This window comes from Alternaria ethzedia (genome assembly GCF_023757985.1).
Source record: "Alternaria ethzedia strain BMP 0044 chromosome Unknown scaffold_37, whole genome shotgun sequence".
Taxonomy (NCBI): domain Eukaryota; kingdom Fungi; phylum Ascomycota; class Dothideomycetes; order Pleosporales; family Pleosporaceae; genus Alternaria; species Alternaria ethzedia.
Window position 1 is genome coordinate 85724 of NW_026056230.1, and position 24415 is coordinate 110138.

The following is a 24415-nucleotide window of genomic DNA, read 5'->3' on the forward strand; positions in this document are numbered from 1 at the left end:
GGAAGCGTGTAACGGGAGATGCGCGTTCAGTCAAGAATTTTCCAAAGCAGGCCACGATTCCCTCAAGCTCTTCAGCTTTCTCGGTCATGTCCAACCTGCGCATCAAACAGTGTGAAACGATGCCACGTGTCTGATCAGATAGTGGTGGTTCGTCAAGTCTTGTAACCCGCCAAAGAATATATGAAGTGTTACCTAGCCAGGCCAAGATAGAAGCTGGAGCTTTGGGTCGGATGGGACTTATACTGCTCGCCGGTTCTTCAATGTCTGTTTCTTTAATCCACAAAACACAGTGATCGCATGCTCTCTGAACGCATTGCTCGGCGGAAGGTAGCTCGTTCTCCAGCCAACCCGGAAATTTTCGTGAGATTAAATGCTCCAGTTGCACAAGGAAGTCGAACTGCGACCTATCTTTTCCAGAGTGGAACCGTAGCTCGATGATTTTACCGTATAGATATGGCCAGTACAGCGGGTCGATAAGAGAAGAAGGTATGCGTTGGAATTCTGCCAAATGCGACTGGGAGATCGCTTCAATCGCATCGAACGCGCCCAATTGGTGCGTCACGGGTTCTAGGGTTCTTGATTCTTCAAGAAATTCGATGACGGTGCGATGTACAAACAGGATACATCTCGATCCGGCGGGTTTAGAAGGGTCGGGTTCAGGTCTGGAGCGCTCAAAACCCCCTTCTTGCTTGCAGACTTCAGGGTTGCCTCGATCCTCGACAAGTCCTCTACAATACCCTTGTAGTTGTCTCCGAGCTTGTTTTTCATGCGCTTTGTACCATTCGTGTGGGTCTTGTCCGTCTTGGTAGTCCAGGACAGGCAATATATCAGGTTCCTCCGTGGATGATCGTGCGTTCATTTCATTTGCATCGAGGTGTAGACAAGACAGCAGCGATAGTTTGAACGGCAATGTCTCGTGTTGCAGCACCATAGAAAAGATTCGACGCGCTCTTTCCATGCGAAATGGGGAGATAGAGCCAAGAAGATGATTGAACAGCTTCTTCAACTCACTAGGCAGTGTGGCCAACTCCCTCTCAAAAACAGAGGCAGCATCGCCGTCCTCCAACGCTTGTCGGAGCTGTTTGATGACAAGTACAACCCAGAGGAAGATGCCATCTGATTTCTTGACAATTTCACTTGTAAGACGTTCTCGGGTGTTGTGGTCTTGCACGGATTCGAGCCTAGAACGTACGAAACACTCCATATCGTGCCTCGTGAGATCCTGCAATCGTATCCTTCGATCTTTAGCAAAAGCGTTCTCAAACACATTCTCTTCCCGGCTGGATACACATAGCTTGATGGAGTTTGGAGAGATCTGTGTCCACTTGCGAAGTTCGTCGACCATGTGTTTGTGATCATATTGGGGTATGTCCTCGTGCTCATCCAAAGCGTCGATGAAGAAACAGAATCGATATGATTGCTGAACGGTTTCATCCCTAAGGAGGGCCATGAAGCCATCGTGAATTTCATCCGAGGAGAGGCTATGTGGTAGCTCCATCCGACCGTCTTTGATGCTCATCCTTTGTTCCCAGATCCCTGGGAATGCATTCTTCGTCAACTCCCGATGGGATAACAGCAGTTGATAAAGTAGCGATCTCTCCAATCCGTTGAGTGACTTTTGTAAATGCAGCTTCGCGGGTTTCCAGAAGAAGTGGCTTGCCATCACCAGCTTTTTATCATCTGTGGTCGTCAATGGACACGTTACACATCAGGGGAAGAACAACGAACCTGCCCACGCCAACAGCCGTTTACGTGTTTCCGGATGCTTGTACAGGAATTTCGTGAGTGTGGATTTGCCCGACCCCAGCTTTCCCGCGATATGGAAGATTCCACAAGCATGATGTAGCCATGAAAGGTATAGTTCGCGAGCGTTAGTCTTCAATGTAACGTCGTCGACGTCTGCATCTTGCTCCACAATCCATCGAAAGGTTTCGCTGTGCTCTTTCGCGATGACATCAACTCTGGCCTCCATTCCTTCAAACGCAAGATCATTGAGGAAACTCCGAGCTACGACTGATTCTTGAGCTACTTCAGTCAATCCAAGTAGCTCTTTCAACTGATCTAGGGCTTCAACACCCAAGGAAGCAACACATGTGCCGCGGCGAATACGCTCGATCTGTTGCGGTAACGTTTGCAAGATTGCTTGGTTTGATTGCGCAAGATTTCCGAGGGCCTGGAGCTGCGCATGTACTTCCGAACTATTCCCGTGTCAGAGAAAGGGCCAAGAGCGAATTTCTGACATTGACTAACCTGTTCAACTTGCTGAATTGCAGATGCAGCTGGCTACGGCATCTAGCTAGTTTGTTCTCAAGTTCTCTTTTGTCGTCCTTGTACTTGATATTCTTGAACGCAGATCGCATATAACGAAGGGTTGAGTTCGGCTTGCTAGGGGCAATTTTCCTTAAGAGGCGGAGAATCTGATCTGACAGCTCACGGCACTCTTGAGCCAACAGACGGAGGTCTTCTTCATCTTGGGTGCGTGCGTGCGTTTTGGGGGGCTCCAGCCTCGAAGTTAGATCGCGCATCTGAATGGTGACTTCCTCCAGGCTCTTATTCTCCAACGTCATGCCGCTAACAGAGTTGCGCATTTCCTTCGCAGAGCCGACAAGCTTCGCGCCGAGGTCGACAAACTGAATGACATTGGCGATCAAGCCGATAGCTGTTAGGGCTTCCATGATGGATGCTGCGCGAAGGCCGAGATGGCACGTCGTGCGTGAATTCGAAAATACTTGAGATGGGAGACGGAAGGCGCGCAAAACAACCCTTCATTGTACCACCCATGGCGAAGCTGTGCCGCAATCATGCAGACACCCAATATGAGCGCGCCGATCAGCGCTGTCGTCCAATCTATGCACGGTAATGGAGGTTGTGTGCGAGAAACCTGTATGGTGACGCATACGAAAAGTGAGTGGAGTGGACAGGGTGGAAAGTGAGTGGACAGTGAGTGCGGGCTGCACATAGAACGGGAAGGTACCACCCACTACACTGCACCTTTGTCGAAGGAAACAGCCGGACACCCACTACGACCCTGGTGACGATAAGAAGGGTAAGTAACTTAGATGTCTACGTTATCCTAGGAACCTTCTTGGCCTTCGTTGCTGTGGCCAATGTAGTCTGCAGCGCACCTGTTTAGTCCCTTCCTTGCGTAAGTGCTCGCGTGGGGTCGCAACATCACTGTGCTCTTCTGCCTGCGAAGTGCCGTGAAACATCACCAGGGCCATTCAGGGATGACCACTTATCGACTGAAAGACATGAGGAAAAGTCCCTCTGGTTCGTTATGGCCGTTCCTTGCGCATGTACATGATCTACACGATCTACACGTCTCCAGATGCCTCACACATGGTATCTTCCTGAGCATGGTCTCCTCGTGTGCATTATCTCCTCCTGAGCACGATCAGGTAGCCGGCGGCGTAACCAGCCCATCGCACTCCTTCGCTTCCACCTGGGTATCATCCTCCTTCTCTATCCGTCTCGACTTCGCACCGATCGCACCGCCAGGGTGATTCGTTCTAAACACCGCTTTCGTCTCGTCTTGATGTAGCGCCTCCGCGACGGTCAACGCCAACATATCTCCCACCGCAATGGTGACAGTGGTGCTGGTAGTCGGCGCGCAGACACCAAACGAAACCTCCTCCAACTCATGTATGGGCGCAGGCAGCAGTATGGAGTTCGGCCGGTCGTCAAGGATCGGGCAGTCTGAGGGCTTCGTATGGGATGTGATGGCGAGGATGGGCGTGTGGGAAGGTATGTGCTCGAGGAGGGCCATGAGCTCTGCTGTCTTGCCGGAGTAGGATATGAACATTATTGCGTCGTTCTACTTCTAGTCAGTACATTTCTCATCTTTAGGGCTTTGGGATGAAACCCACCTTCCTGATGTCACCGAGATCCCCATGCAGTGCCTCAGCAGCGTGCATGAAGGAGCTCGCTATGCCCAGACTCTTCATCGTCGCGACCATCTTGCGCCCCACCAGGCCGCTCTTGCCCACTCCGCATATTATGAGTTTACCGCCAGTCTGGCTGGTCTTCGTAATGACTTCGACAGCCTGTAGGAGACCATCGCGCGCCACATGGTCGGACTCATATAGAAAAGTGACCTGCGAGAGCGCGGTGGCAGCAGTCGAAAGAACGTGGACGGCGCGCGAGAGCAGACGCGATCCTTCAGAGTCGCTTGCGGCTAACGGCGGGGTAAGAGGTTGAGTTTCAGAACCCGCTCGTTTTCTCTTCAGTGATGCTGGCGGGGACGATGTGCGTGATAGTGGAGAGGTCTCAAATGTCGCGGTCATGTTGGTGTGAAATGTGGAAGATCGGCGGGCGTGACGTGAACGCAGGGTCAACTGCTGCTGTATATCAACAAGGCCCTGGCGATCTATGCGACAGGTCTACACATGCGCGATCTAGATTAGTCTTCCTCGGGCAGCATCGGAGGCGGATCCCAGTTTAGTAGGCGTAATACACTTATCGATGTAGCAGCGCGACGCGACACAACCACCAGACGGAGTTGCAACAAGCCCTGGAGGGCCTGACAGCCCCTCCATGATGACAATTCGTCGCATGCCGGCTCGAAACAGGCTTCAGGCCTCGTCCGCTTACTCGGAAGATACCAGAAGGCCGAGGGCGCGAGCCAGACCAGTAGTCTATGGTGATAAAGAAAAATGGATGGCGATATCTACGCTAGAGATGACATGCATGCAGCATGGGCCCGCGACTAGGCCGGAAGCAAAGATAGCCGTTGTCATCAGTCGAGACCAACCATCAAACCACGTTTCTGTCACTGTAGCGTCTGATCGCGAGGAATAGTCGTCCATGTTTAAGGTAGGGAACTGCATACGTGCGTAGACGGCAAACCGCTAGGTCCCGCTATGCTGAGGGCGGAGCGCCCGCTGCTTCGGTGAGTTTTGCCCGCCGAGCCCCCATACAAACCAGCCCCTCCTCCACCCCGTCAAGCTTTGTCATGCCCAATTCCTTCCTGTAGAGCGCTTGCGCTTGCTCGCCGCCGGTCAAGAGGACCATCCACCGGAGGTTTTCCATTCCGGCGCAGATCTCGCGACAGCATGCGATGAGCCATTTGCCGAGTCCTTGGCCCTGGTGTTCGGGGATGAGGTAGACGTCTGTGAGGTAGGCGAGCGTCGTGTAGTCGGTAATGAAGCGCGCCATCCCAATAGGCTTCTTGACGCCGTCCGAGACAGAGTATACACCGAGAGTGAGGCTGTTGTCAAGCATGGTCGACAAGTCCGTGAAAGAGAGCGGTTTCGCCCAAAACATTGCGTCCGTCGCGTAGGCTTCCTGGACGAAGGTGTATGGAAGCAGCGAGCGGTCGGAGGATATGAGGTAGGTGCCTGAATCGACAGTGCGCTCCCATTGGAAGATTTTTGAATCCATCTTGTGCTTGGATTGATAATTCAGAGTGTGTGGTTGCAGATGTTGGCGAGCAGCTTCCCAATATACCTTCTGAGTCAACAGGTCCTATGTTCGGAGATATTCGCGACCCCTCGCGCCCTAGACGCCGACACCACCACCACCCAACCACCGTGCGACAACGCGACTTCACCTCCACCTTCAGTGCTGGACCTGGAACATATGGCATTCGCAAATGGGTGCCGCGATGCAGAAGCGAGGAGGTAGTCACCGCGACTGCCTTTTCCAAATGGCGGCACTTATGTGAGGAAGGTGCATACATACGCGTACACCGTTGCGATTATTATAACAAGTAGTTGATTGCACGCTACATATAGCATACGCCCGTTCAATCGCGCTTACCCAGTCACTTGCAGTAAGCTGCGAAGGTGTTTACTCCCAGTCGCATTATGACCACCTGCAGTCACGTGTCGATCACGCCCCTGTTCTTGGTCAGTAAAGCTCTTCAATACCAGCGGATCTACCCACAATCACGGCCTTCGCAATGCGCCATCAGCGTGTCTTTCCAAATTTCTCGGTCCAGAGTAGCGGTGGTGACGCGGAAATTTTCATACCCATCCAGCGCCCCATACAACTCATAGCCAGCCTCGATCAGCTGCCGCATCAGAGGAAATAGCGCGCTCACGCGTTCGGAGAGGAGGCTCATGGTGAATTCCTCGTCATACGTGTATTCACCTGGGCCATAAATGTAATCTACTCGCAGGTGGAAAACGATCGATGCGCCAGGCGCGAGCTTGAAGAGACACTGCTGGAGCGGAGTGACATTATCTTCGTATTCTGTTCCGCACAACTCGACTTCGAGATGGCGCAATAGACGATCGCTTCCCAGACCGAGACCCCAGATATCAGTCTCGAAGAACTCAGCGACCTCCGTAGGTGTGAGATATAGCCACAATTTGGTATGATAATACCAGCGACGTGCAAACTCGCTCATAGTGTCCAAATCGACAAATTTCTCGCTACACATATGCGCGTATCCGTATCCGCGTTCCTCGGCATAACCCGCAACAATGTCCCGATATGGCTCGTCGACGTCTTCGAAGTATTCGTTGTTGATGAAAATCGGTTCATCTCGAGCAGGGGAGAGTATGTGGTCGTATATCATGTCCCTGAGCTCGCGGGGGAGCTTACTTTGCATGGCGGTACACAATGCCCGACATTCCTGCTGCGCGTAATGTTCGATGTGGGCATCGGCGAAGTCTTCGGTTTCTGCCAGCTCACGATCCAGATTTGCGATTTGGGACGCCGTGAGTAGTGGGCTGTTCTTGTTCAGAACATGGTCGATAAGTGCGCAATACCTGAGTGTGCTGGTCCTCATATTAGTACTGAACAACCACTCCATCAATGACCCAGGTGTCTACATTGCCTTCAGGGTTATCGCGACTTTCATTTTTGTCCCCATGTATGCTGCAGCTCGCCTGTTCAGATTCTTGTATGAGGCTTTTGAGATGACTTACATGTACACGTTTTCACGAGTCAAATCGACTGTGTAAGCCATGTTGCTTTCGCTTTTGGGGGGCTTAGATGATGGGGTTGAAGTTCTAAGAGATTTGGTTGGGTTGAATCAGGTCTGCAGGCTACATTAAGCTAAAACCTTGCAAAGTAGGTAACCTAACGTTGACGTAGGCTCTGGGCTGTTTGGGCCTTTTCTAGGTTGGCGTGACTAACCTGTAATCCACATATTTCACTCCGTAGGTTGAGTCTCTGGTCCGTGGGTTCTTTCCCTTCACATGCACTTTGGATGACTGATCACAACGCCGCGTTGGGAAAAGCACCACTCCTCGGTCCCTCCAGTCTCAACTACCCGCCCAGACCTTTCTTCAACCACCCTCTCGACTCACTAGTCATCCAGTCACCATCATGGAGGTGCGCACTCCGCCCGCTGTAGGATTCTTTCTCGACCATGAATACGTTTCCCAGTAAGTTCCATCTGGGGTGCACAAAGCTAGCAGCTGCTAATGGTCCCAGTATCCTCAGGCATATCCGTATCCTGAAGCACATCGAAGCACCCGACCGAGCTAAGCTCAATCGCACAAGGCCTCATCAAAGGCGTAGTAATCTTACAGCAAAGACCCGACAACGATTCCAGAATCTCAAGCAAAAGCTGGCCAAAATCACAGCAAAACTAGACCGGCTCGAGAACGTTCTCCAGCAGTACTTGGAGGATTTCACGGCTTACCGTCAGCGAATCGTTCTGGAACTACTACAGACGGAGTTTGCCCGGGAACTTCGCGATGAGGTATACGGCTATATGATAAGCGGCGACCAGTTGGCGATCAGTATCAATCATCACGATCTGGTGGCGTCTGCCTCGCCAGCATTCGCCATCCCAGGTCACACGAGCGCAAGTCGTTCCAAGCACTTCCAGACGTCACTCACACGTGGTGGTTATGGCCACTTACTCGAAGCGCGGGCAATACTCAAGGACACGATGCTGGAGCTAGCTCATGCATGGTATAGGCTCTCCACGTTTCGCTTCATGCAAGCCATCCACGTCGATCTATTTCTCAGAACCGACTTTCATGGCTTCGGCCTCGATACGCCGAAGCTGATCCGGAGTGTCGAGGGTAAAGTAGCTGCCACGAATAGCTGTTAAGTTGTTTTGCTAACTTCTTACTAGTATGTGTTCTCCTTGCAATCGGATCATCACGAGACAAGCGCGCAAACAAGAAGATGTATTCTCCTTGCCACGCTTTAGCTGAGGCAATTTAAAGACATCTTAGTATCTGTGCTAACAGCTTGATAGCTATTCACCCCTGTCAACTCGTCAGGCGACTGCGACAAACTAGCTAAAGACTTGGCCGAACTCCACACGCTCAAGACTGGTGCCAACGTTCTGCTCAGCTTCCAGGCTATACCGACAGACGCAGTGTTCAGGGCAATGGCAGACCCCAGCGCAGCAGTCCCGCCTCGGGATCTCGCACTTCTCTTTCCAGGCATTCAGAACTTGATTGCAGCCGAATACCGTGTCACGGTGAAGCTGGGCTACCACTTGAAGTTCAAGGTTGTAAGCGAGGAGCTGACGGAAGAGTGTTGGAAGGAGAAAATCGAGGATAATGACAAAGTAAGTCACATGGTGTGGGGACAGACAATCGCTAAATTCGTCCCAGGCCATACTTGCGAAACGCGCTCTCCGTGAATGAGCGGCCAGTGATGAATCTGATTCGTCTGACGAGTCTGTTGAGTCTGCATTGCAGACTACAGAGTGATGGAAGAGGGAATCGTGCGAGGTCATAGCCTGCGTTGAAGACGTCAGGATGATGGAAAAGGAAGAAGGGCAAGGTCATAGCTTGTGCTGGGGATGACATGGTATAGGAGGGTGTACACACTGATCTTTTAGACAACGGCGAGAAGCGTCCAGAGTCTAAAGAATGAACTTCTTCAAAAGATTGGCGAGCTTCTCCGGCTGTTCAAGTGCCAAGCTATGCCCGCATTCCTCGAACACCTCGGAAATATGCACCTTCTCCGCCGCAGACTCCATCTGCTCCTTGACCAGCGGGCCAAAGAACCTAAACACGTCAGCATCAAGCCACATCAACACATCTCTTTATCGTAAAACTTACTCCGGCGCCCCCACAGTCATAACACAACACCTCAACTTCTCCCCAGTCAAAATCTCCTCCTCAACATCCACATTAACCCAATGCGCCCTATAACTCTCCAGCACACCCCTCAACCCACCCGGCGCCTTCAAACACCCCACCCACTCATTCACAGCCACCTGATCCAGCGCACTAGGATTATAACACTCAGCCTTCATAAAATGCGTCCAAAACTCTTCTTCCTTCCCCTGAATCAACATCTCAGGCACATGCGGCAGCCAAAAGAAAGGGATATGCCAGTTCCACACGCCGGCCTGGTTATACTGCGCTGCGATATTTTTGCGCGTGAAGAAGGTTTGTTTGGTAAGCGCGTAAGAGAGCAGCATTTCGCAGAAGGAGAGGTGGGTTACGCGTTCGGGATACAGGCCCGCGAGGCAGAAGGCATATGTTGCGCCGCGGTCTTCGCCGTGGACGGAGAATTTCTCGTACCCGAGTTGGGTCATGAGCTCCGCCATGTCTTTGGCGTTGGTGCGCCCATCGTAGCCTTCGCTTGCGGGGGGCTTGTCTGTTGCGCCGAAGCCGCGGAGGTCGGGGGCGATGATTGTGAACTTTTTGGTTAGAAGAGGGGCGATGCGGTACCAGTAGTAGTGTGTTTTGGGTGTGCCGTGGAGGAGGAGTAGGGGTGGGCCGGATCCCGATTTGATGTAGTGGAGGCGGATGCCGTTCACACGTGCCATGTGGTGGTGGACGGGCTTGCCATCGTGGTCATGTATTTCAGGCATCGCGGAAAGGCTGCAGTTATTCTGGATACGTTCCTATCGGGCCTGTTGGTCTTGTACCACGTTCGGTTGTTCTAGCAGTATGGTGGTGGTTCTACCCCACATCCAACGTCATGGTTCACGGATGTGTTGCGCGGAGTCATTTCCGCACTATAAACAAAAGCAAATCCATTGGCACTCCACCTTCAGAGTTTTGCATCGTACGATGATTTGGATGTAAGACTTCGATAGGTAAAAACCCCGCCATATTGAACAATCACATCCTGTTCTCACGCGGAAGGTCAATGGAGTTTGAGTCGTAATGACTGTGAAGATTTCGCATTGTCAACACAGCTTGGTGTACTGTCTTTTAGTTTCTATCTCTTTCTTGCAGATGTTCCACCTCATGAGTCCGGAATGGCAGCAATAGCCTCGACTTCAATCAAAAAGTTGCCCGGTAGCTTGCCAACCTCAACAGCCGTGCGGGCTGGCTTGGGAGTGGGCAGCATCGCAGCATACACCTCGTTCATCGCGCTGTAATCCGACATGTTGGCAAGGAAGACGGTGGTCTTCATGACGTAGTCCCATGATGTACCGGCTTCTTCGAGGATGACTGCAATGTTCTTGATGACTTGGGCCTGAACTAAGTGAGTATGGATTCATGATGAGGCAGAAATTGGCTCGTGTACCGTTTGAGCTTCAATGCCGCCTGCTACAATCGATCCATTGAACGAAGGGACGGTTCCTGAGGTGTAGACTATGCCCTTTGATGTCCATGCACCGCTCGCTTGACAGTAATTAGCACGTAGTCATCAGACATCGGCTGGTAGCATACAGAGAATGGGTCCTTGTGTACCAAGATAGGTCACAACCGGTTGCTCAGCGAGCTTTGGTGTTGGCTTGGCAATTACGGCACCAGTAACGGCGAGGAAAGTAGTGACAATGGAGGTGAAAGAGACCATGATGGATGAATTACAGCGATTGAGTTCTGCGAGGTTATGATTGTAGAGACACGAGTATAATGATATGAGTACTTCGATATCGTTGGTCCTATACAGTCTTATAAGAGTTGGCAATGCTCGCGGATCATCATCTCCCGACTCTTTCGTGTCCGGTCAACTCTGACCGCCCGCATTGTACCGAATGCCATGGCTTCCAAGAGCTGCGAGTGTCCATGTACCAGGTAAAGCTCGTTGCCAATGTTACTCCGACATGCAGCCAGTATTGTTGGATTCCAGCCACGGCTGAGGATCCGCGATACAGTCAGACCCGTTTGTAATGGTTAACGGTCCGCCGCCGGCTCCAAGGTACCGGAATGTCCACCAGGAACTGTACTACCTGCACTACACTCAGGTTGGCAGGGCCTCGCGCAACCGTTTCGGCGCCATCGTGGGGTTCAAAATCGCGTAGATATCCAGCACGCACTAGAAAAGGAAGGAGGATAGCACTTGTGGCGAGGTGGAGCAGAGGTCAGCTAAGCTATCGCGAGAAGGGCCGTCGAAGATGTAGTTCGCCTGGGCGCCGAGATATCTCTGCATTTGTATCCTGCGTTTAACGCGCACTGTGAAGCGCGCATTCGTCCTGACGTAACGTGAGATAAAGGCTGCAGGGTGTTGAGATAAGAGTCGGGGTTTAGGCCAGCCGTTGCGCGTTATCGCAATCGTGGCTCCACCTGGGGTATCCATGGCTTGCCGCTCATTTGCCGAGAGGATCTAGACCCCTGTCTGAACTTCCCTCCGTGAAGGACAAGCCTTTCCCTGCGGAGTTTTGACATTGTTCCCGGACGAAGTTCTATACCACGTTTTTGGCATATCTTGTGTCCGACTCATGCTGGTAGCTCAGCCCCACATGCACGCGTTCAGTGCGTTGTAGGGTCGCGCTGGACGAACATGCACATCATCGCACGCACCTCGCTTCTGTGTCACCTTCGCAATAACGCAGTCGATGGGGTGTGTAGCCTTCATCTTGAGGTATGTTTTGTGAGAGTAGTGTCCTTCGTCTTGTTCGAACGACCTGGCGGTCCATGATGTCTGGCGTCGAGGGAAACCGCATTGGTTGGTTCAAGGTAGCATCGTGAAGTTGCATACCAGCGCTGGTATCAGAGCCGAGATCGCTCGGAATGACGGTCGTAGCTAAGCCGAGACTCCTGTCTTATCCGATGTGGGTTATCTTTTCGCTGGTAGGAACCTCAGTCCACAATGCCATCTCTTCTGTAAGCTGAGTCTCCACACTATCACCCGTACTGCATTGCGCTACTGCACCTCGCTTCGAGGGTATACTGCGGGTCAACTGTAACAGGCATTTGGGCGTGTCGCGTACCCCATCTTACTTACGAAAAGTCTTGTAGAAGTCGCGCATGGCGACGCCCTGTAGTCCTTATCGCGGCCGAATGCGTAGAACTTTTGTTAGGCCAACGGCAAACGGTCCGTCCCAACGACAACTTCCGATGATCATGGCCACGCCCTACGACGATAAGACTTGGTGACCAACGGGAATGCGAAAGAAGGTGTAAGCTTCTGCAGTACTGCCCGCTGCGGTCGTGCATGTAGATCTGTATATGAGCAGGGCATCTTTCCCTTCATCTCGCACTCCTCATCACATCCATCTCTTCTTTACACCACAATGAAGGGTCTTTTCACAGCCTCTTCGGCTGCCCTTTCTTTGGCTGGTGGTGCTATTGCCAGCCCAGTTGCTCCTCGATCGGAGGTTGTCTTCTTCAAGCCTCTGGCTGTCACATCCAACTCGGTACACAACGTCCATGTCGGCTATGGAGACGATGACTTCGAGGGCGAGATTCGTCTGGTGTATGGCGAATGCGGCATGAAGAGCCACGCCGACGGTCACCACGACGTGGCATCCCACTACATCAAGCGATCAAGTCGTCCCGAGCGGTTCGTCTGGATCGTACCGGATGATGCTGTCCACGGCGGATGCCTTCACGCATACTCAGGCTCTAACCTGATTGGCCGCTCAGCGCCCATCTCGATCCAACATCCACCAAGGAAACGAGAGGAGATCTCCGACGTGGCTGATGCCATGGGTCCTTGGTTTGACGGTGTAGCCTACATGGAGGCGAAGCAAAACAACGCATCGTACGCCGCAGTCGAGAAGAGCAAAAAGATCGCCATTGTCGGTGGAGGCATGTCGGGGTTGATGACCAGTCTTCTCCTCGACTCCGTAGGCATCCACGATTGGCATATCCATGAGTCCTCGCAGCGCATCGGTGGCCGTATCCGGACGAAGTACCTCGCAGGCAGCACACCCGAGCAATACCAGTACCAGGAGATGGGGCCTATGCGATTCCCTGTTTCGATCACCTACCCGGACCAGAACGAAACACTGGAAATCAATGACCACAAGATGGTTTTCCAGCTCGGAGACGTCCTGAACCAGATGAACGGAGGCAACACCAGCGATCTTGCCGTCAACTTCATCAACTGGATCCAATCAAGCCCAAACCTGCCCGCTAACTCGAATGGGTACCGTCTGCCAAACGGCCGTATCCCCAGCGCAGCGCAGATCAAGAGCAACGCAACAGCCTACACATTGCCAGCAGCTGAGGGCCCTGATGAGGAGGCCGTGGAGAAGGCGGAGGAGGCATACGAAGAATTCGTCGGCTACACACCGGAGGTCGAGCGGGAAATCGCAACCAATGTTTTCAAGGCCCACAAGAATGCCGTCGACAAGGGTCTCTTCCATTGGTCTGAGGCTGCGTATATCAAGTACGCACTGAACGCCAGCGATGATGTTGTGGACTACATCACTGGCAACGCCGATGCTCCGATCTGGGAGTACGACACTGTATACTTCAAAGCAACAGATTGGCGAACAATTGACAAGGGTCTGGAGTCATTGCCTCGTGCATTCTACCCCCACGTCCAGGACCGTTTGACTTTAGGGCGCAAGGTAACCGGCCTGAAGCACGATGAGAGCACCGGCAAGATCGCTGTCCAGTGGCGTCAAGATCCTTTCGCCATGGAGCCGGAGAGTGAAGAATACGACTACGCAGTCGTCGCAGTGCCCTTCTCCAAGGTCAGGCTCTGGGATCTCCCCCAGTACTCCTCGCTTCTGTCGCGCGCCATCAGCGAGATGAATTACCAGCAGTCCTGCAAGGTCTCTCTGCACTACAAGACTCGTTTCTGGGAACACCTCCCAGAGCCCATCATCGGTGGCTGCGGCTCAGTCGACATCGCAGGTATCGGCAGCGTTTGCTACCCCGCGTACAAGGTCAACTCAACTGGGCCCGGTGTCATCCTCGGATCGTACATCTCTGGTACCCTTGCGCGCTCAGTGGGTGCGCTCAGCGAAGAAGACCACGTAGCATTGGTCCAGCGGGCGATGGTGGAGATTCATGGCGATGTGGCTTCCGAGCAGTGGACTGGTGCATATGAGCGACAGTGCTGGGAGACCGACGAGCACCAAGCCGGTGCTTGGGCCTCCCCATTCGTTGGCCAGCAAGACCTGTTCCTGCCCGCCTACTACAAGACCGAAGCCCAAACCATCTTCATTGGTGAGCACACCAGCTACACACACGCCTGGATCTTCTCAGCACTTGACTCCGCCGTGCGCGGCACTTCGCAACTGCTGCTGGACATGGGTCTGGTCGACGAGGCGAAGCAAATCGTGGATACCTGGATGGGAAGGTGGATCTCCATCTAGATGGCTCAATAGAAGAAAGTAAAAGCTAGATAAACAGCAATGAATAATGTCTGATCAATATGATAATGAACTGCAATGGTGGTGAAGTAAGGTCGTGAGAATTATTGAAAGACGCGTGGTGCAGGCGCGATGGGGTGCGACTCCCCTGCGATGGCGTCATCGCCCCTGAAAGTTTAAGACCGAGGCTTTCACATGCACGCCTCCAGCCATCCATCAACATCCTCGCAGAGCTCTCTTTGGGCCCCCATCAACGAGGTGACAACAATCGCGCATGGAGCCGTCCTGCGTCGGCAGAGAATGCGATCGCCCAGCCAAATACCATGTCGTTGGTGACGGCTGCTCATTGTGCCAATCATGGGAGTATCCTCAGCTTTGATTGTTCACGTGATTACGCGCCAACGATCTCCAAACACGCTCCCCTCCGACACCCCGCACGCGACAATCGATGTCGGAATAGTCCTACATGGAGCTTTCGCTGCTCATTGCTCGTCATCATGCGTGTCCAGACCGAGCGATCGCAACGACGTTGCCACTACCCATACAACAGGGATCATCAATAGGTGCGCTGCCGTCTACATCAGTATAGAGGAAAAGGATTAGCCAAAACCCAAGGTGACGTAGGCTTCTGAGAGGTAGGATATACATCTCGTCTTGTATAGAGTGTTGCTACCATAAACCCCGATCGATGAGCCAACTCGTCATTTCCGAAGTTGCGCCGCACGCCGGTAGGAGTCTGAATATGTAAATGCTACGGAGTTCACCTTGCGCCCAACTTGGTGTACTCAGACAGTAACATCTCTCGACTATGGCGACATCTCATCCAGAGAATCCAGTGAGGTCGGCTGGAGCGCTCAAGCGATTCCGTGACATGCTTGACAAGTAAGACAAATCTTCACAATTCACGTGTGTTGTGCTGATAGCCCAAAGGGACTGGTCTGATGCGGAGCCCTGCCGCAAGAAGTTCAAGATCGAAATCCGCAAACAGAAACGAGCGATTCTCATTGCCAACGCGCTGTTGCGTGGATCAAAGCGCCTTGCTGACACTGCTCACGGACCTGCTATACACGCCGCCGCGCAAGCCTGGAAGAGACACGCGAAATTCCTGCCGTACGAAAACTCCGTTGCAGTTCTGAAGAAGAAATACAGCTTTGCCAACTACAACAAAGAAGTACGTCGTTACGTATGTCACGGACTTCTCGAGAAGATCGCAGCGCAAGAGATACGGGACCAAATATACGGATACCTGGTTGAGCCTGGTCTGGTCACGCTCGTTGAGTCCTGGGATAGCCTCAGGGACGAGCATGAGAAAGACCATAGATATCTGGGTAATCGCCGACAAGCATGTCTATCTTCAAGAAACCACGAATATTGGAGCTTCGACTTCCTCTGCAAGCAGCCTGAATTGCCGGAGATCTTCCAGTGCGAGCATGTCGGTCACAAGTTCTTAGTTGAACTAGTGCAGCACTGGTACAGAGTCAACACCTTCGTCATTGAGCGTCCCGATGACTTGTCTCTTATCCCGGACTTCGCTATCCAAGATCGTTGGCAGCTGGGCATCGTGCCACGCGATCATGTCAAGACTATAACATTCTTCATTCATATGGCTTTCGTTGAACGAGATGGCCAAGGAGTGCCACCACCGCAATTGCCGCTGCTACGCAAGGGATTGGAGCAGTTCTTACAGTTCAACCCTGGTACCAAGATCAATTTCAGAATCCTGACAAGCGCACCACCTAGGAGCAGATTCATCAGCAGCCCTTTTTCGTCGCGTAATGTTGTCTCACGGGTACCGCATGAATGGTCTCTTTGGGCACGCAAAGAGACCGAGATACTGAAGTTTGTTGAGGAGCTTGAGAGCGGACTTTTCGATACGTTCAGGAGACTTTGCCATGCTGGGCTTCTACTGGTGGTTAACGTGGACCCTTATCGTGTGGGTCCCAATTTGGAGATTAGGGTCAACAATGAGGAGGAGATCGCATATGATTCGTGGGCTGAGAAGATACTGGCCTATAAAAGTAACTGAAATGAGGACTGAGGCAACGGGAACTGGAAGGCTACTTTGACAATATTCAGCCCCAACCCTCCGTGGGCCACTTCCCCTCCATCATACCATGTCGTACCAAATATATCCCCTAATGTGCAATCAATACATCAACAACAACCTCCCCACTCCTTCCTCTAGCAACTAAACCCACAGTCTGTGGTACGACATCTACCGTCGCCGTAATAAGCTGTCAAGCAGCTGCAGATGTCGGGGGTAGCTTGCGTCTAGTGTTGATTAGAAAATGCATCAGGAGACTCCGGATTGTAGGTCACTTACATCGAGACATTGCTCGTACCAGAGTGCGCAGATGTAGCACCATAAGAGTGGCTTTCCGTCGGCGGCTTCGGCCGCGACGGCCGCGTCGACTGCGGCGTCAATTGCAGTGACGTCGGGGCGCAGGACCGATGATGTAGGGACTGCGATGGCAGTTGTGGCCATGAAGGCGGTGATGAGGGTGAGGAAGTGCATGGCTGGAATCTATTATAGGAATAAGTTCTGGTAGTTAGGTACTTGGTGGAGGAGTGGTTTCTTCCAAATTAGTGTAATGGATTGTATCTAGAGAGACGTAGTACAGGCTCTTCTTATAGTTGGGAGGCTCCTGGTACCAGTAGTAATGCGTCAACCGCGGCGCGAGCGCTATCACGGCGTGATCTTTTGCCGATGAGTGAAGGACGAAGTCGCGATTTAACCGCTGTCCGTGTGAATGTTGGTTGCGAAAGCAGTGAACCCCTTACTTATCATGAGGGGTAGCTATCTTGATGCCTATGCCAGTGTGCCGATTGACGAGCTTATGTGACCTATCATGATGAAATCGTAATCATCAACAGGTGCGTGGTAACGACTTTGTACACGATCTTCCTTCTCGCGCCCCATCTCATCTGGGTTGCCATTGCGGCCATACATCGACAAGCTCAACGCTAACCTATATCTTGTTGCTCCGGGGATAGTTCCAGCTCTTTTGATTCATAATTCCCCAGCCAGAGGGTACACGATCTGTATAACCGATGATAATGATAGGGGATGCTATTGCCTATAGCTCACAATAGACTTTGGCAGTCAACGGCCTTCACCAGATCCTTGCACCGTCTCCATCGAGCTCTCCGATGCAGGCGTAGGTATACCTCGGTATCATGAACTGCTCTTATGTGACACCCCCGCAGCTGATAGCGGCTTCCTACCAACAGCACATGCAAGATGAATAAAACTCCGCAACGTCGTCTGTATGCTTGCGGCGTGGTACTGACGGCTCATGTCGATGACGTCGTGTCGCTGAATATGCCCAACAGCGATTGAACAGTCAGGGAAGCAAGGGCGTGAGTCACATCAGTGATGGTGTGCGGGACGTAGTAATCGGCTAGATCATGCGCCGGCCCGCTTTTGAGTCACACGAAGCAATCGAGATGCTGGAGGACGATGCATCAGCAGGTGCGTGTTGAGACACCTGGGCACGCGTGAACAAAGAGGACGTCACGTGGGCGTTATCGATAAGCTAGCGCCGGAACATCCTGACGCGGGCACCGCGAAACGTCACCTCACGACGCGTGCCATGGTTGCCTTCATCCTCCTTGTCCCCAACCGCGATCTGCCCACATGCCAACGACACCCGCTTCCTCTTTCGCTGGCAGTGTGCGCGTATGGTGTGAAACCCTGACCGGGTGACACGCGCTTGTCCTGTTCCTGTCCCGCTAGCCACCAGCTCCGCCGCCGGGAACGCACGATCGAGTTCTTTTCGCTTGCCGCTGACGCATCGGTCTCGTACGCCTTGCTCATACGAGCGCATTCGGATAGAACTATATCGCTCGAGTGGTGGGAAGACGGTTCTTGCTGGTAAATGCCGCAAGATCGCTACGGGAGATCATGCTGAATGCATGCCACTTCGGCGCTGGGGTCGTCAAAGGGCGGGCCCCACCATCCTCAATACACTTTCGGCGATGGTGACTTTCCAGTCATGCTGGATAATTGCCGTGTGGAGCGCACCTTGTTGGGTCGTCCATTCAGATAGCAAACAAGAGCGAGGAAGCCTCAAGGCAGAAAGGGCGGCTGTGCTATGCTCCTTCCGTACGCCTGCTGTATCCCGCTTCCCGATTGGCGCACCGCAATGTTCTGGCAGCACTTCATTCGAAGAAGAACCTGAGCGCTATGATGCCTACGTTGACGTTAGGTCATCTACTTGGCAAGATTTCGTCTCAATGTAGGCTGCAAACCTAACGCAGCATGCAGCGCACACCTCCGCATTCAATATATAGTAGTAAAGAAAGCATTCAGCCCTGACGGCCTTCATTCCAGAATAGGCCAGCGGCATGCCGCACATCCTATCAGGCAGCTGCGATTTGAGATTCTGTCGAATTGCGTGGAACCGTGGAGTCATCAAGTGTGGTGGGGGAGTACATATAGAGTCCCGTTCCATGGTAAAGGCGGCTTAGCGAGTATACCTGCCCCTTGAATGCTTTGTGCAGCCGCCAGAACCCAAGCCATTCACGTGTGCACGCTAGCGTAGATCAGTCTTCGGAAGCCGCATAACAGCTCAACCTGCCGCACCGTCCTCGCTGATTCCAACCTCATCGCACTGCCACCACGCACATAAAGCCTGCTCAACTCCCGCGCTGTCGCGTCAAGCACGACTGCACCCCGCACCCCACACAAAGCAACAGTCGACCTGCTTCTTCCGCACGACATTATCCCTCAACACTACACCCTGTGGTCGCGGCATTCTACCTGGTGAATCCTAGTGCTCCCGATTAGCGCATGCTTTCACCCCTGTCGTGCGTTGGCTGAACCCACCCCACATCGCGCCACCTGAAACAGGTACATCGTCAAAGGACATCACCAGTCACCGATCCGATTGCATCTTTCTCACACATACTTTAATCCACCGCGACAATTACTCAAAACCGTTGTAGCCGCCATGGCAAGATTTGACGACTTCCCGGCAGAGTTGCGCAACATGGTATACGACCAGCTTCTCCGCGATCGTCATACTCAGCAGCCAACTCACAACTCTCTTGCACTCTTCACCGTCTCACACCAGGTGCATCTAGAGTCTACTTCTTACTTCTACAAGAACAATCCCATCAGCACCGTCGCCCCGTCGTCGCCTATAAACGCTAGCGCCACCGTGCTTCCTCCTATCGCCGATAGGTACCTTCGATTCCTAAGTCGACTGAACGTATCTGCCACGATTGGGAGAGCGAATCAGGAAAAAGAGCGCAAGATCGCTGATACCATAGCATCACTAGCTACGATCGGCGCAACCTTCGAGGACCTGGAAATTTGCATTCAATCCTCCTTATCAAGGCTTACGAACTCGCGCGTGGATGACTCCGTATTGCACGCCAACCATCCCATCACGGTCTCATTGCGACGACTGCTCGATTCTGGGGTGGCCAAAGTCTTACGCCTCGATCTCCACAAGGTCTGGTTTGCGCCCGGTATCGCCCAAGACCTTCACGTTCGATACGGCACTCGACTCCAGTTCGTGGGTGACAGCAATGCTATCAGGGACCCACTCAGCATGGAAAGGTCTCTCATTGGCGTTTCTGCAAGCTCTCATCTGACCGCCTTAGGTGTCGATGACGAAGTCATGGCCAACGCTTGCTCGGACGATGCTTACACTCCCCGGACGCCATCTTCTCTTCCGTCCTCGATCTGTTCAGCATTCGAAGATCTGGATATGTTTTCGGTGACGTCGTTCGATCTCAACTCCGATACTACTGCCGACGACGAAGGGTCTATGGAGCACGCGAATGAAGGTTCATTCTTCTCTGGCGCCGACATCGAAGAATGGGAGGCCTCGACACAGGCTGCCGAACAGGACGAACCGAAACACCAGTACGACATCGAAATCGAAATCGACGAAGACGACGATGAGGATGAAGAGATGGAAGACATATCGCAAGACGATATGGAGGCGATCTTTGGCAATCTGGAGGAGACCGCTCATCACGTTGCCAATGATGCTGACATTTCATACATGACTAACTTTGCGCCTGAGCTGCTCTTGACTCGGCACAATCTTGGTCATCTGGAATGAGGCTTACGCGGTACTACTACGAGGTCTCGCGATACGGCATGTGTGGACTTCCCATGATGTCAGTGCGTGTTGTACAGCAGCCATCATGAGGCATGATTGCAGCGAGCAATATCGCGTGCAATTTGCGGTTATGGCATCTTTCCTTTCTCCGGCATACACCATACAGCGATCTTCAGCACTGAAGCGTGCTCATCGCGTTTTACACCATCGAGTGTTAGCATTTGTTAACGGCGTTTTCTTGGTTTTTCACATGTATCGGATACCCGTGCGCCACCATTACCAGCATTGAGGCGTTTTTCCTTCATTCCACGACGAAACACTGGCACGGAAATCGCCACGTCTCTTTATAGAAATTACCAATCGAAAACATACCTTCCATCCCATCTCACTTCGGCCTACCGATGTCATCATACCTGAGTCATCGGGGAATGACTCCCATAAACTTGCATCCTCATTGCTAATCAGCTTCTCGCAGCACTAGTATTCTCCCTTCATCATCCCCACCGTAGCTCCCTGCGGTCAGCGATATGGGGAATGATCGATGCAGACTTCGCAAACCCCGCATTTCCGATCCTCGTGATTCCCAACACGACGCGACCATGCCGGAGCCAGAGAACCCCTTCGCTCACTTCGTTCACTCCCAAGCACGCCGCAAATCCGAGTCCGCTGCAATCCCAATTCACGACCGTGATGTCAAGCGCGACACGGCGACAAGCTCCACTGCGCGCAACCCTTTTGCGCCGCCGGTTCCACCAAAGGACGAGCCGCGCGAGGTCGCGTCTGCTTCACCAGCGATAAGTGAGACAAGAAACAATCTGTCTGCTCTGGAGAAGGAGTGGATGCTGAACGACTGCATTCAGCCGACATTGGCACGTGAAGATAAGTTGAGGCAAGAATACTCACCGAAGAGTATGAGGGCGATAGACGAAAGCGAAATTCGGGAGGGAAGGTCATTCGCCCGCCGGATACATCCAGCTTTGAGGTCGATCTCATCACCGCCACGAAGCTTCATAGCCCTCCGAGAGAGTGTACAAGATAGCGGCGTCGACGTGTTCAGTCCCGTAACCTCCAGCGATACAACATCGGAGGACGCCAACAGCGAAATCAAGTCGAAAGCCGCAAAGCGCGATACCGTCGCCGATCTATTCAGCGAGATCATGGGAACCGGTAAAGCGCCACGACTACCGCGTCAGAAAGTGCTAGACGAGGTCTCTACACGCTCAGCCGTGCCACCTCCCCTGCGTATACCCAGCAAGCCCAAGCCCTCACCTCGTGGTAGCGCCCTACCGCCGACGCACAAGTACAACAAGCTAGAACTAGGTGGCCGCCCTTCACTCCAGATCGTAACGACGTTCGCCGAGCCCAGAACCGCACCAGAGCCCCTTGCCAATCGTCGCAGTTACACGAAGCGTATGAGTCACGGGCACGGTCGTAAGGACAGACCAGCACGCGCATCTATGATGCGATGGAGTCTCTTCCAGAAAGATGCGCAAGTACCTCAAGTACCAGAATTGCCGCAATTACCAGAACCACGGAATGAGACACCGCCCATACCCCGGAAGAGCAGCAAGAGAGGCAGAAGTATCACCTTGGAAGAGCCTTTGCTTCCAAAAAAGATACAACTTCCTCTTGAAGAAAGTGTGCCACCGCCTCTCACCAAGCACCGGCGCGCGCAAACCTTTCCAGCGCAAAAAAGCTCTCATAAACTGCGGAAGGAATCAGACATTCGTCTTTCACCCACACTACCGCAGCGCAGAGCCACGCATCACATCACCGTGAACAGGATGCGCGATCCAGATGAAGCTTTCGAGGAACTTATCGCGCTCCGCAGACGTGCGATCGCTGATGTCACGGATGGCGCACCCACGGTGCCTGCCCGGGCGAATGGCAAAATAAACGGAGGTAGTGGTAATATTGGTGGCGGAGGAGATTGTCTCGGCCTATACACCACAGCAAAAGGCCGTGTAGATGACATCGTAGAAGTAGTGCGAAGCGTCAGAGAAAAGAATAGAGCGAGGAAGAAGCGGGAGAAGATGATGGCGGAGGTGAGGAGGAAGTATGAGGAGATGGCTAGTGCGACTAGTAATCAGACGGGTGGGGAGGGAGGGTATAAGTGGTTGTGATTGGAGATGTGATGGGGTTTACTATGTTGGTGTATCCATACTATGTCTGAACTTGGATGAAATTTATTCTCGCTCGTTGACCGTGATCCGCAACATCGACGACCTGGACGAAAAGATACTCTCACAAATGGGGGAAGTCACAAGCGTAATATGATGTTAGCCATGATCAATGGCCACACGAAGTTCTCTGCCTTGCCTTCCCGTAGATCCTCAGCTGAGGGTGGGATGGTGGGCTGTCGTATTGGTCGCTGTCGCCCATCCGATGAGTGAGCTGAGGAGGACTTGAGTTGTGCCTGTGGTATGAACGTTGTTGCGTGAGGATTCAAAATCTGGTAGAGTCTTGCTGAAAATTCTTCATAAGAACGAGGCGTGTTCGAGGTGTTGCTGGTGGTGGCATTGGTGTCTATCTGGCTGACATTGGGTTCTTCGTTCGGTGATGTCATAGTGCTGGTATGGAGTGGAAACGGTAAGAGTTGTCTAGGTGTACAGCAATGTTTCCAGAAGAATTGTTCTGACTGTAAAGATGGGAGGAAATGGTTAGGGGCATGAATACTCCATACAATGCTTTAAGCGGCGGTTAGTGATTGTTGTGTGCGACAGTGTCTGGTGACCCGAGCAAACAGGCAAGTGTCTACTGTTCACAGCTCTTGTTCTAAACATGTCTCTAATGCTGTCGCAGAACCTAGCTGGACAAAGATTCCATGTTTAGAGACGTTTTGATGTTCTTACATACCACGTAAATCCCCAAAGAGATGAACGCAGGCCAACACGATCCAGAAACGAATACGATCGAAACGATGTTTGTACAAACAAACAATCGAGTCGTAGAAGTGACCAAGGGAAAAGGTTCTACGAGCACTGAGATGCAGACTGCCAGGGCACTGTTGGTGATACTTCGGCTTCATATGAACACCGAGTTTGTTACGAGGGCAAGCGCTTATTGTCGACACAAGAGCAGGGTGGACAAGGACCGATGCAACTCGGGGTAGATGGACGACTGCTAGCTTCTTGCACGCGTATGTGGATGACGACTTTCTCTCGTGTTGAAGGTGAAGTTTGGAAACGACAAGGACCGATGCAACTCGGGGTACATGAACCGCTAATAGCTTCTGGCAAGCGTGAGTAGGTGGCGGCTCTCTCGGATGTTGAAGGTGACCTCAAATCTGAGACGGAAGTGGGATGCGAAAGGAAAGGTGGTTTGGCGATAAGTAGTGCGCGTCGTCCGGTGTACGATTAAGAATATTTGTGTACCGCTCACAGTCCGACAACTGTCGTACTCACAAAAGACCCTAGCCTCCACCCTAAGGCTACATCTCCAAAAGAAGCCTCGTCCAAAGGCCAAGTAGCGTCATGTCAGAACCTGCTAGCACCGGGACCGGGTGCGCCGACCAAACCTGCCAATTCCAGCGTCCGGCGCAATCCGAAGCGCTTCGTATAGATCGACAAGCGCATTCAGCCTATTTCGGGACACTTGTCGCGAAAGCTCGCCATTGTCCATCCCAAAGCAGAGCGAGTAGTCTCCGCAGACAGACCGCCTGAACAGCGCCGTCGCAACTCCGGTCGGCCAACCTACATAGGACGCCGCCCTGCCAGCCGAACCCAATTTCGAGGACGTGGCTGACCGCCGATCATCGGCGCTAACGACGTTCTAGCGCCTTGGCAGATATGCAGTCTCGTGGCTAGGGTCAAGTGGCGGTGATAAGCGGCTGGGCTGGGCAAGAGATCCTGTTTTGTAGCTCTCAGGCGTGCCGTTGGTGATGCGCTTTACGGGCGTCTCAATCGTGGTAAGCTGTAGGATCGGCTGGGGGGAGTATACCTCGTTCGGCAGGTGACACTGGCCCCGG

General features: G+C 52.7%; 10 protein-coding genes across 10 annotated transcripts; 5 read left to right on the top strand and 5 right to left on the bottom strand.

The window, feature by feature from the left end:
- Positions 1-567: 567 nt before the first annotated feature.
- On the bottom strand, positions 568-2675 carry J4E87_009613 (uncharacterized protein; the record flags this gene model as incomplete). Its single annotated transcript, XM_049381188.1, has 4 exons — positions 568-801; positions 1043-1680; positions 1729-2198; positions 2251-2675. 4 exons carry the CDS (start codon positions 2673-2675, stop codon positions 568-570), a joined length of 1767 nt encoding a protein of 588 aa, XP_049229038.1.
- A 719-nt stretch (positions 2676-3394) lies between these two features.
- On the bottom strand, positions 3395-4283 carry J4E87_009614 (uncharacterized protein; the record flags this gene model as incomplete). The annotated part of the gene is made up of 2 exons (XM_049381189.1): positions 3395-3814; positions 3867-4283. 2 exons carry the CDS (start codon positions 4281-4283, stop codon positions 3395-3397), a joined length of 837 nt encoding a protein of 278 aa, XP_049229039.1.
- A 574-nt stretch (positions 4284-4857) lies between these two features.
- On the bottom strand, positions 4858-6913 carry J4E87_009615 (uncharacterized protein; the record flags this gene model as incomplete). The annotated part of the gene is made up of 4 exons (XM_049381190.1): positions 4858-5463; positions 5758-5775; positions 6041-6722; positions 6873-6913. 4 exons carry the CDS (start codon positions 6911-6913, stop codon positions 4858-4860), a joined length of 1347 nt encoding a protein of 448 aa, XP_049229040.1.
- A 362-nt stretch (positions 6914-7275) lies between these two features.
- Positions 7276-8558, top strand: J4E87_009616 (uncharacterized protein; the record flags this gene model as incomplete). Its single annotated transcript, XM_049381191.1, has 4 exons — positions 7276-7334; positions 7384-7987; positions 8162-8479; positions 8526-8558. The coding sequence occupies 4 exons, from the start codon at positions 7276-7278 to the stop codon at positions 8556-8558; spliced, it is 1014 nt and encodes a 337-aa protein (XP_049229041.1).
- Positions 8559-8779: 221 nt separating this feature from the next.
- On the bottom strand, positions 8780-9739 carry J4E87_009617 (uncharacterized protein; the record flags this gene model as incomplete). The annotated part of the gene is made up of 2 exons (XM_049381192.1): positions 8780-8924; positions 8979-9739. 2 exons carry the CDS (start codon positions 9737-9739, stop codon positions 8780-8782), a joined length of 906 nt encoding a protein of 301 aa, XP_049229042.1.
- A 380-nt stretch (positions 9740-10119) lies between these two features.
- On the bottom strand, positions 10120-10677 carry J4E87_009618 (uncharacterized protein; the record flags this gene model as incomplete). The annotated part of the gene is made up of 3 exons (XM_049381193.1): positions 10120-10353; positions 10405-10502; positions 10551-10677. The coding sequence occupies 3 exons, from the start codon at positions 10675-10677 to the stop codon at positions 10120-10122; spliced, it is 459 nt and encodes a 152-aa protein (XP_049229043.1).
- A 1660-nt stretch (positions 10678-12337) lies between these two features.
- J4E87_009619 (uncharacterized protein) lies at positions 12338-14374 on the top strand (the record flags this gene model as incomplete). The annotated part of the gene is made up of 1 exon (XM_049381194.1): positions 12338-14374. The coding sequence occupies one exon, from the start codon at positions 12338-12340 to the stop codon at positions 14372-14374; it is 2037 nt and encodes a 678-aa protein (XP_049229044.1).
- Positions 14375-15242: 868 nt separating this feature from the next.
- J4E87_009620 (uncharacterized protein) lies at positions 15243-16397 on the top strand (the record flags this gene model as incomplete). The annotated part of the gene is made up of 2 exons (XM_049381195.1): positions 15243-15253; positions 15302-16397. The coding sequence occupies 2 exons, from the start codon at positions 15243-15245 to the stop codon at positions 16395-16397; spliced, it is 1107 nt and encodes a 368-aa protein (XP_049229045.1).
- Positions 16398-19323: 2926 nt separating this feature from the next.
- On the top strand, positions 19324-20448 carry J4E87_009621 (uncharacterized protein; the record flags this gene model as incomplete). The annotated part of the gene is made up of 1 exon (XM_049381196.1): positions 19324-20448. One exon carries the CDS (start codon positions 19324-19326, stop codon positions 20446-20448), a length of 1125 nt encoding a protein of 374 aa, XP_049229046.1.
- A 599-nt stretch (positions 20449-21047) lies between these two features.
- Positions 21048-22571, top strand: J4E87_009622 (uncharacterized protein; the record flags this gene model as incomplete). Its single annotated transcript, XM_049381197.1, has 1 exon — positions 21048-22571. The coding sequence occupies one exon, from the start codon at positions 21048-21050 to the stop codon at positions 22569-22571; it is 1524 nt and encodes a 507-aa protein (XP_049229047.1).
- Positions 22572-24415: the final 1844 nt, after the last annotated feature.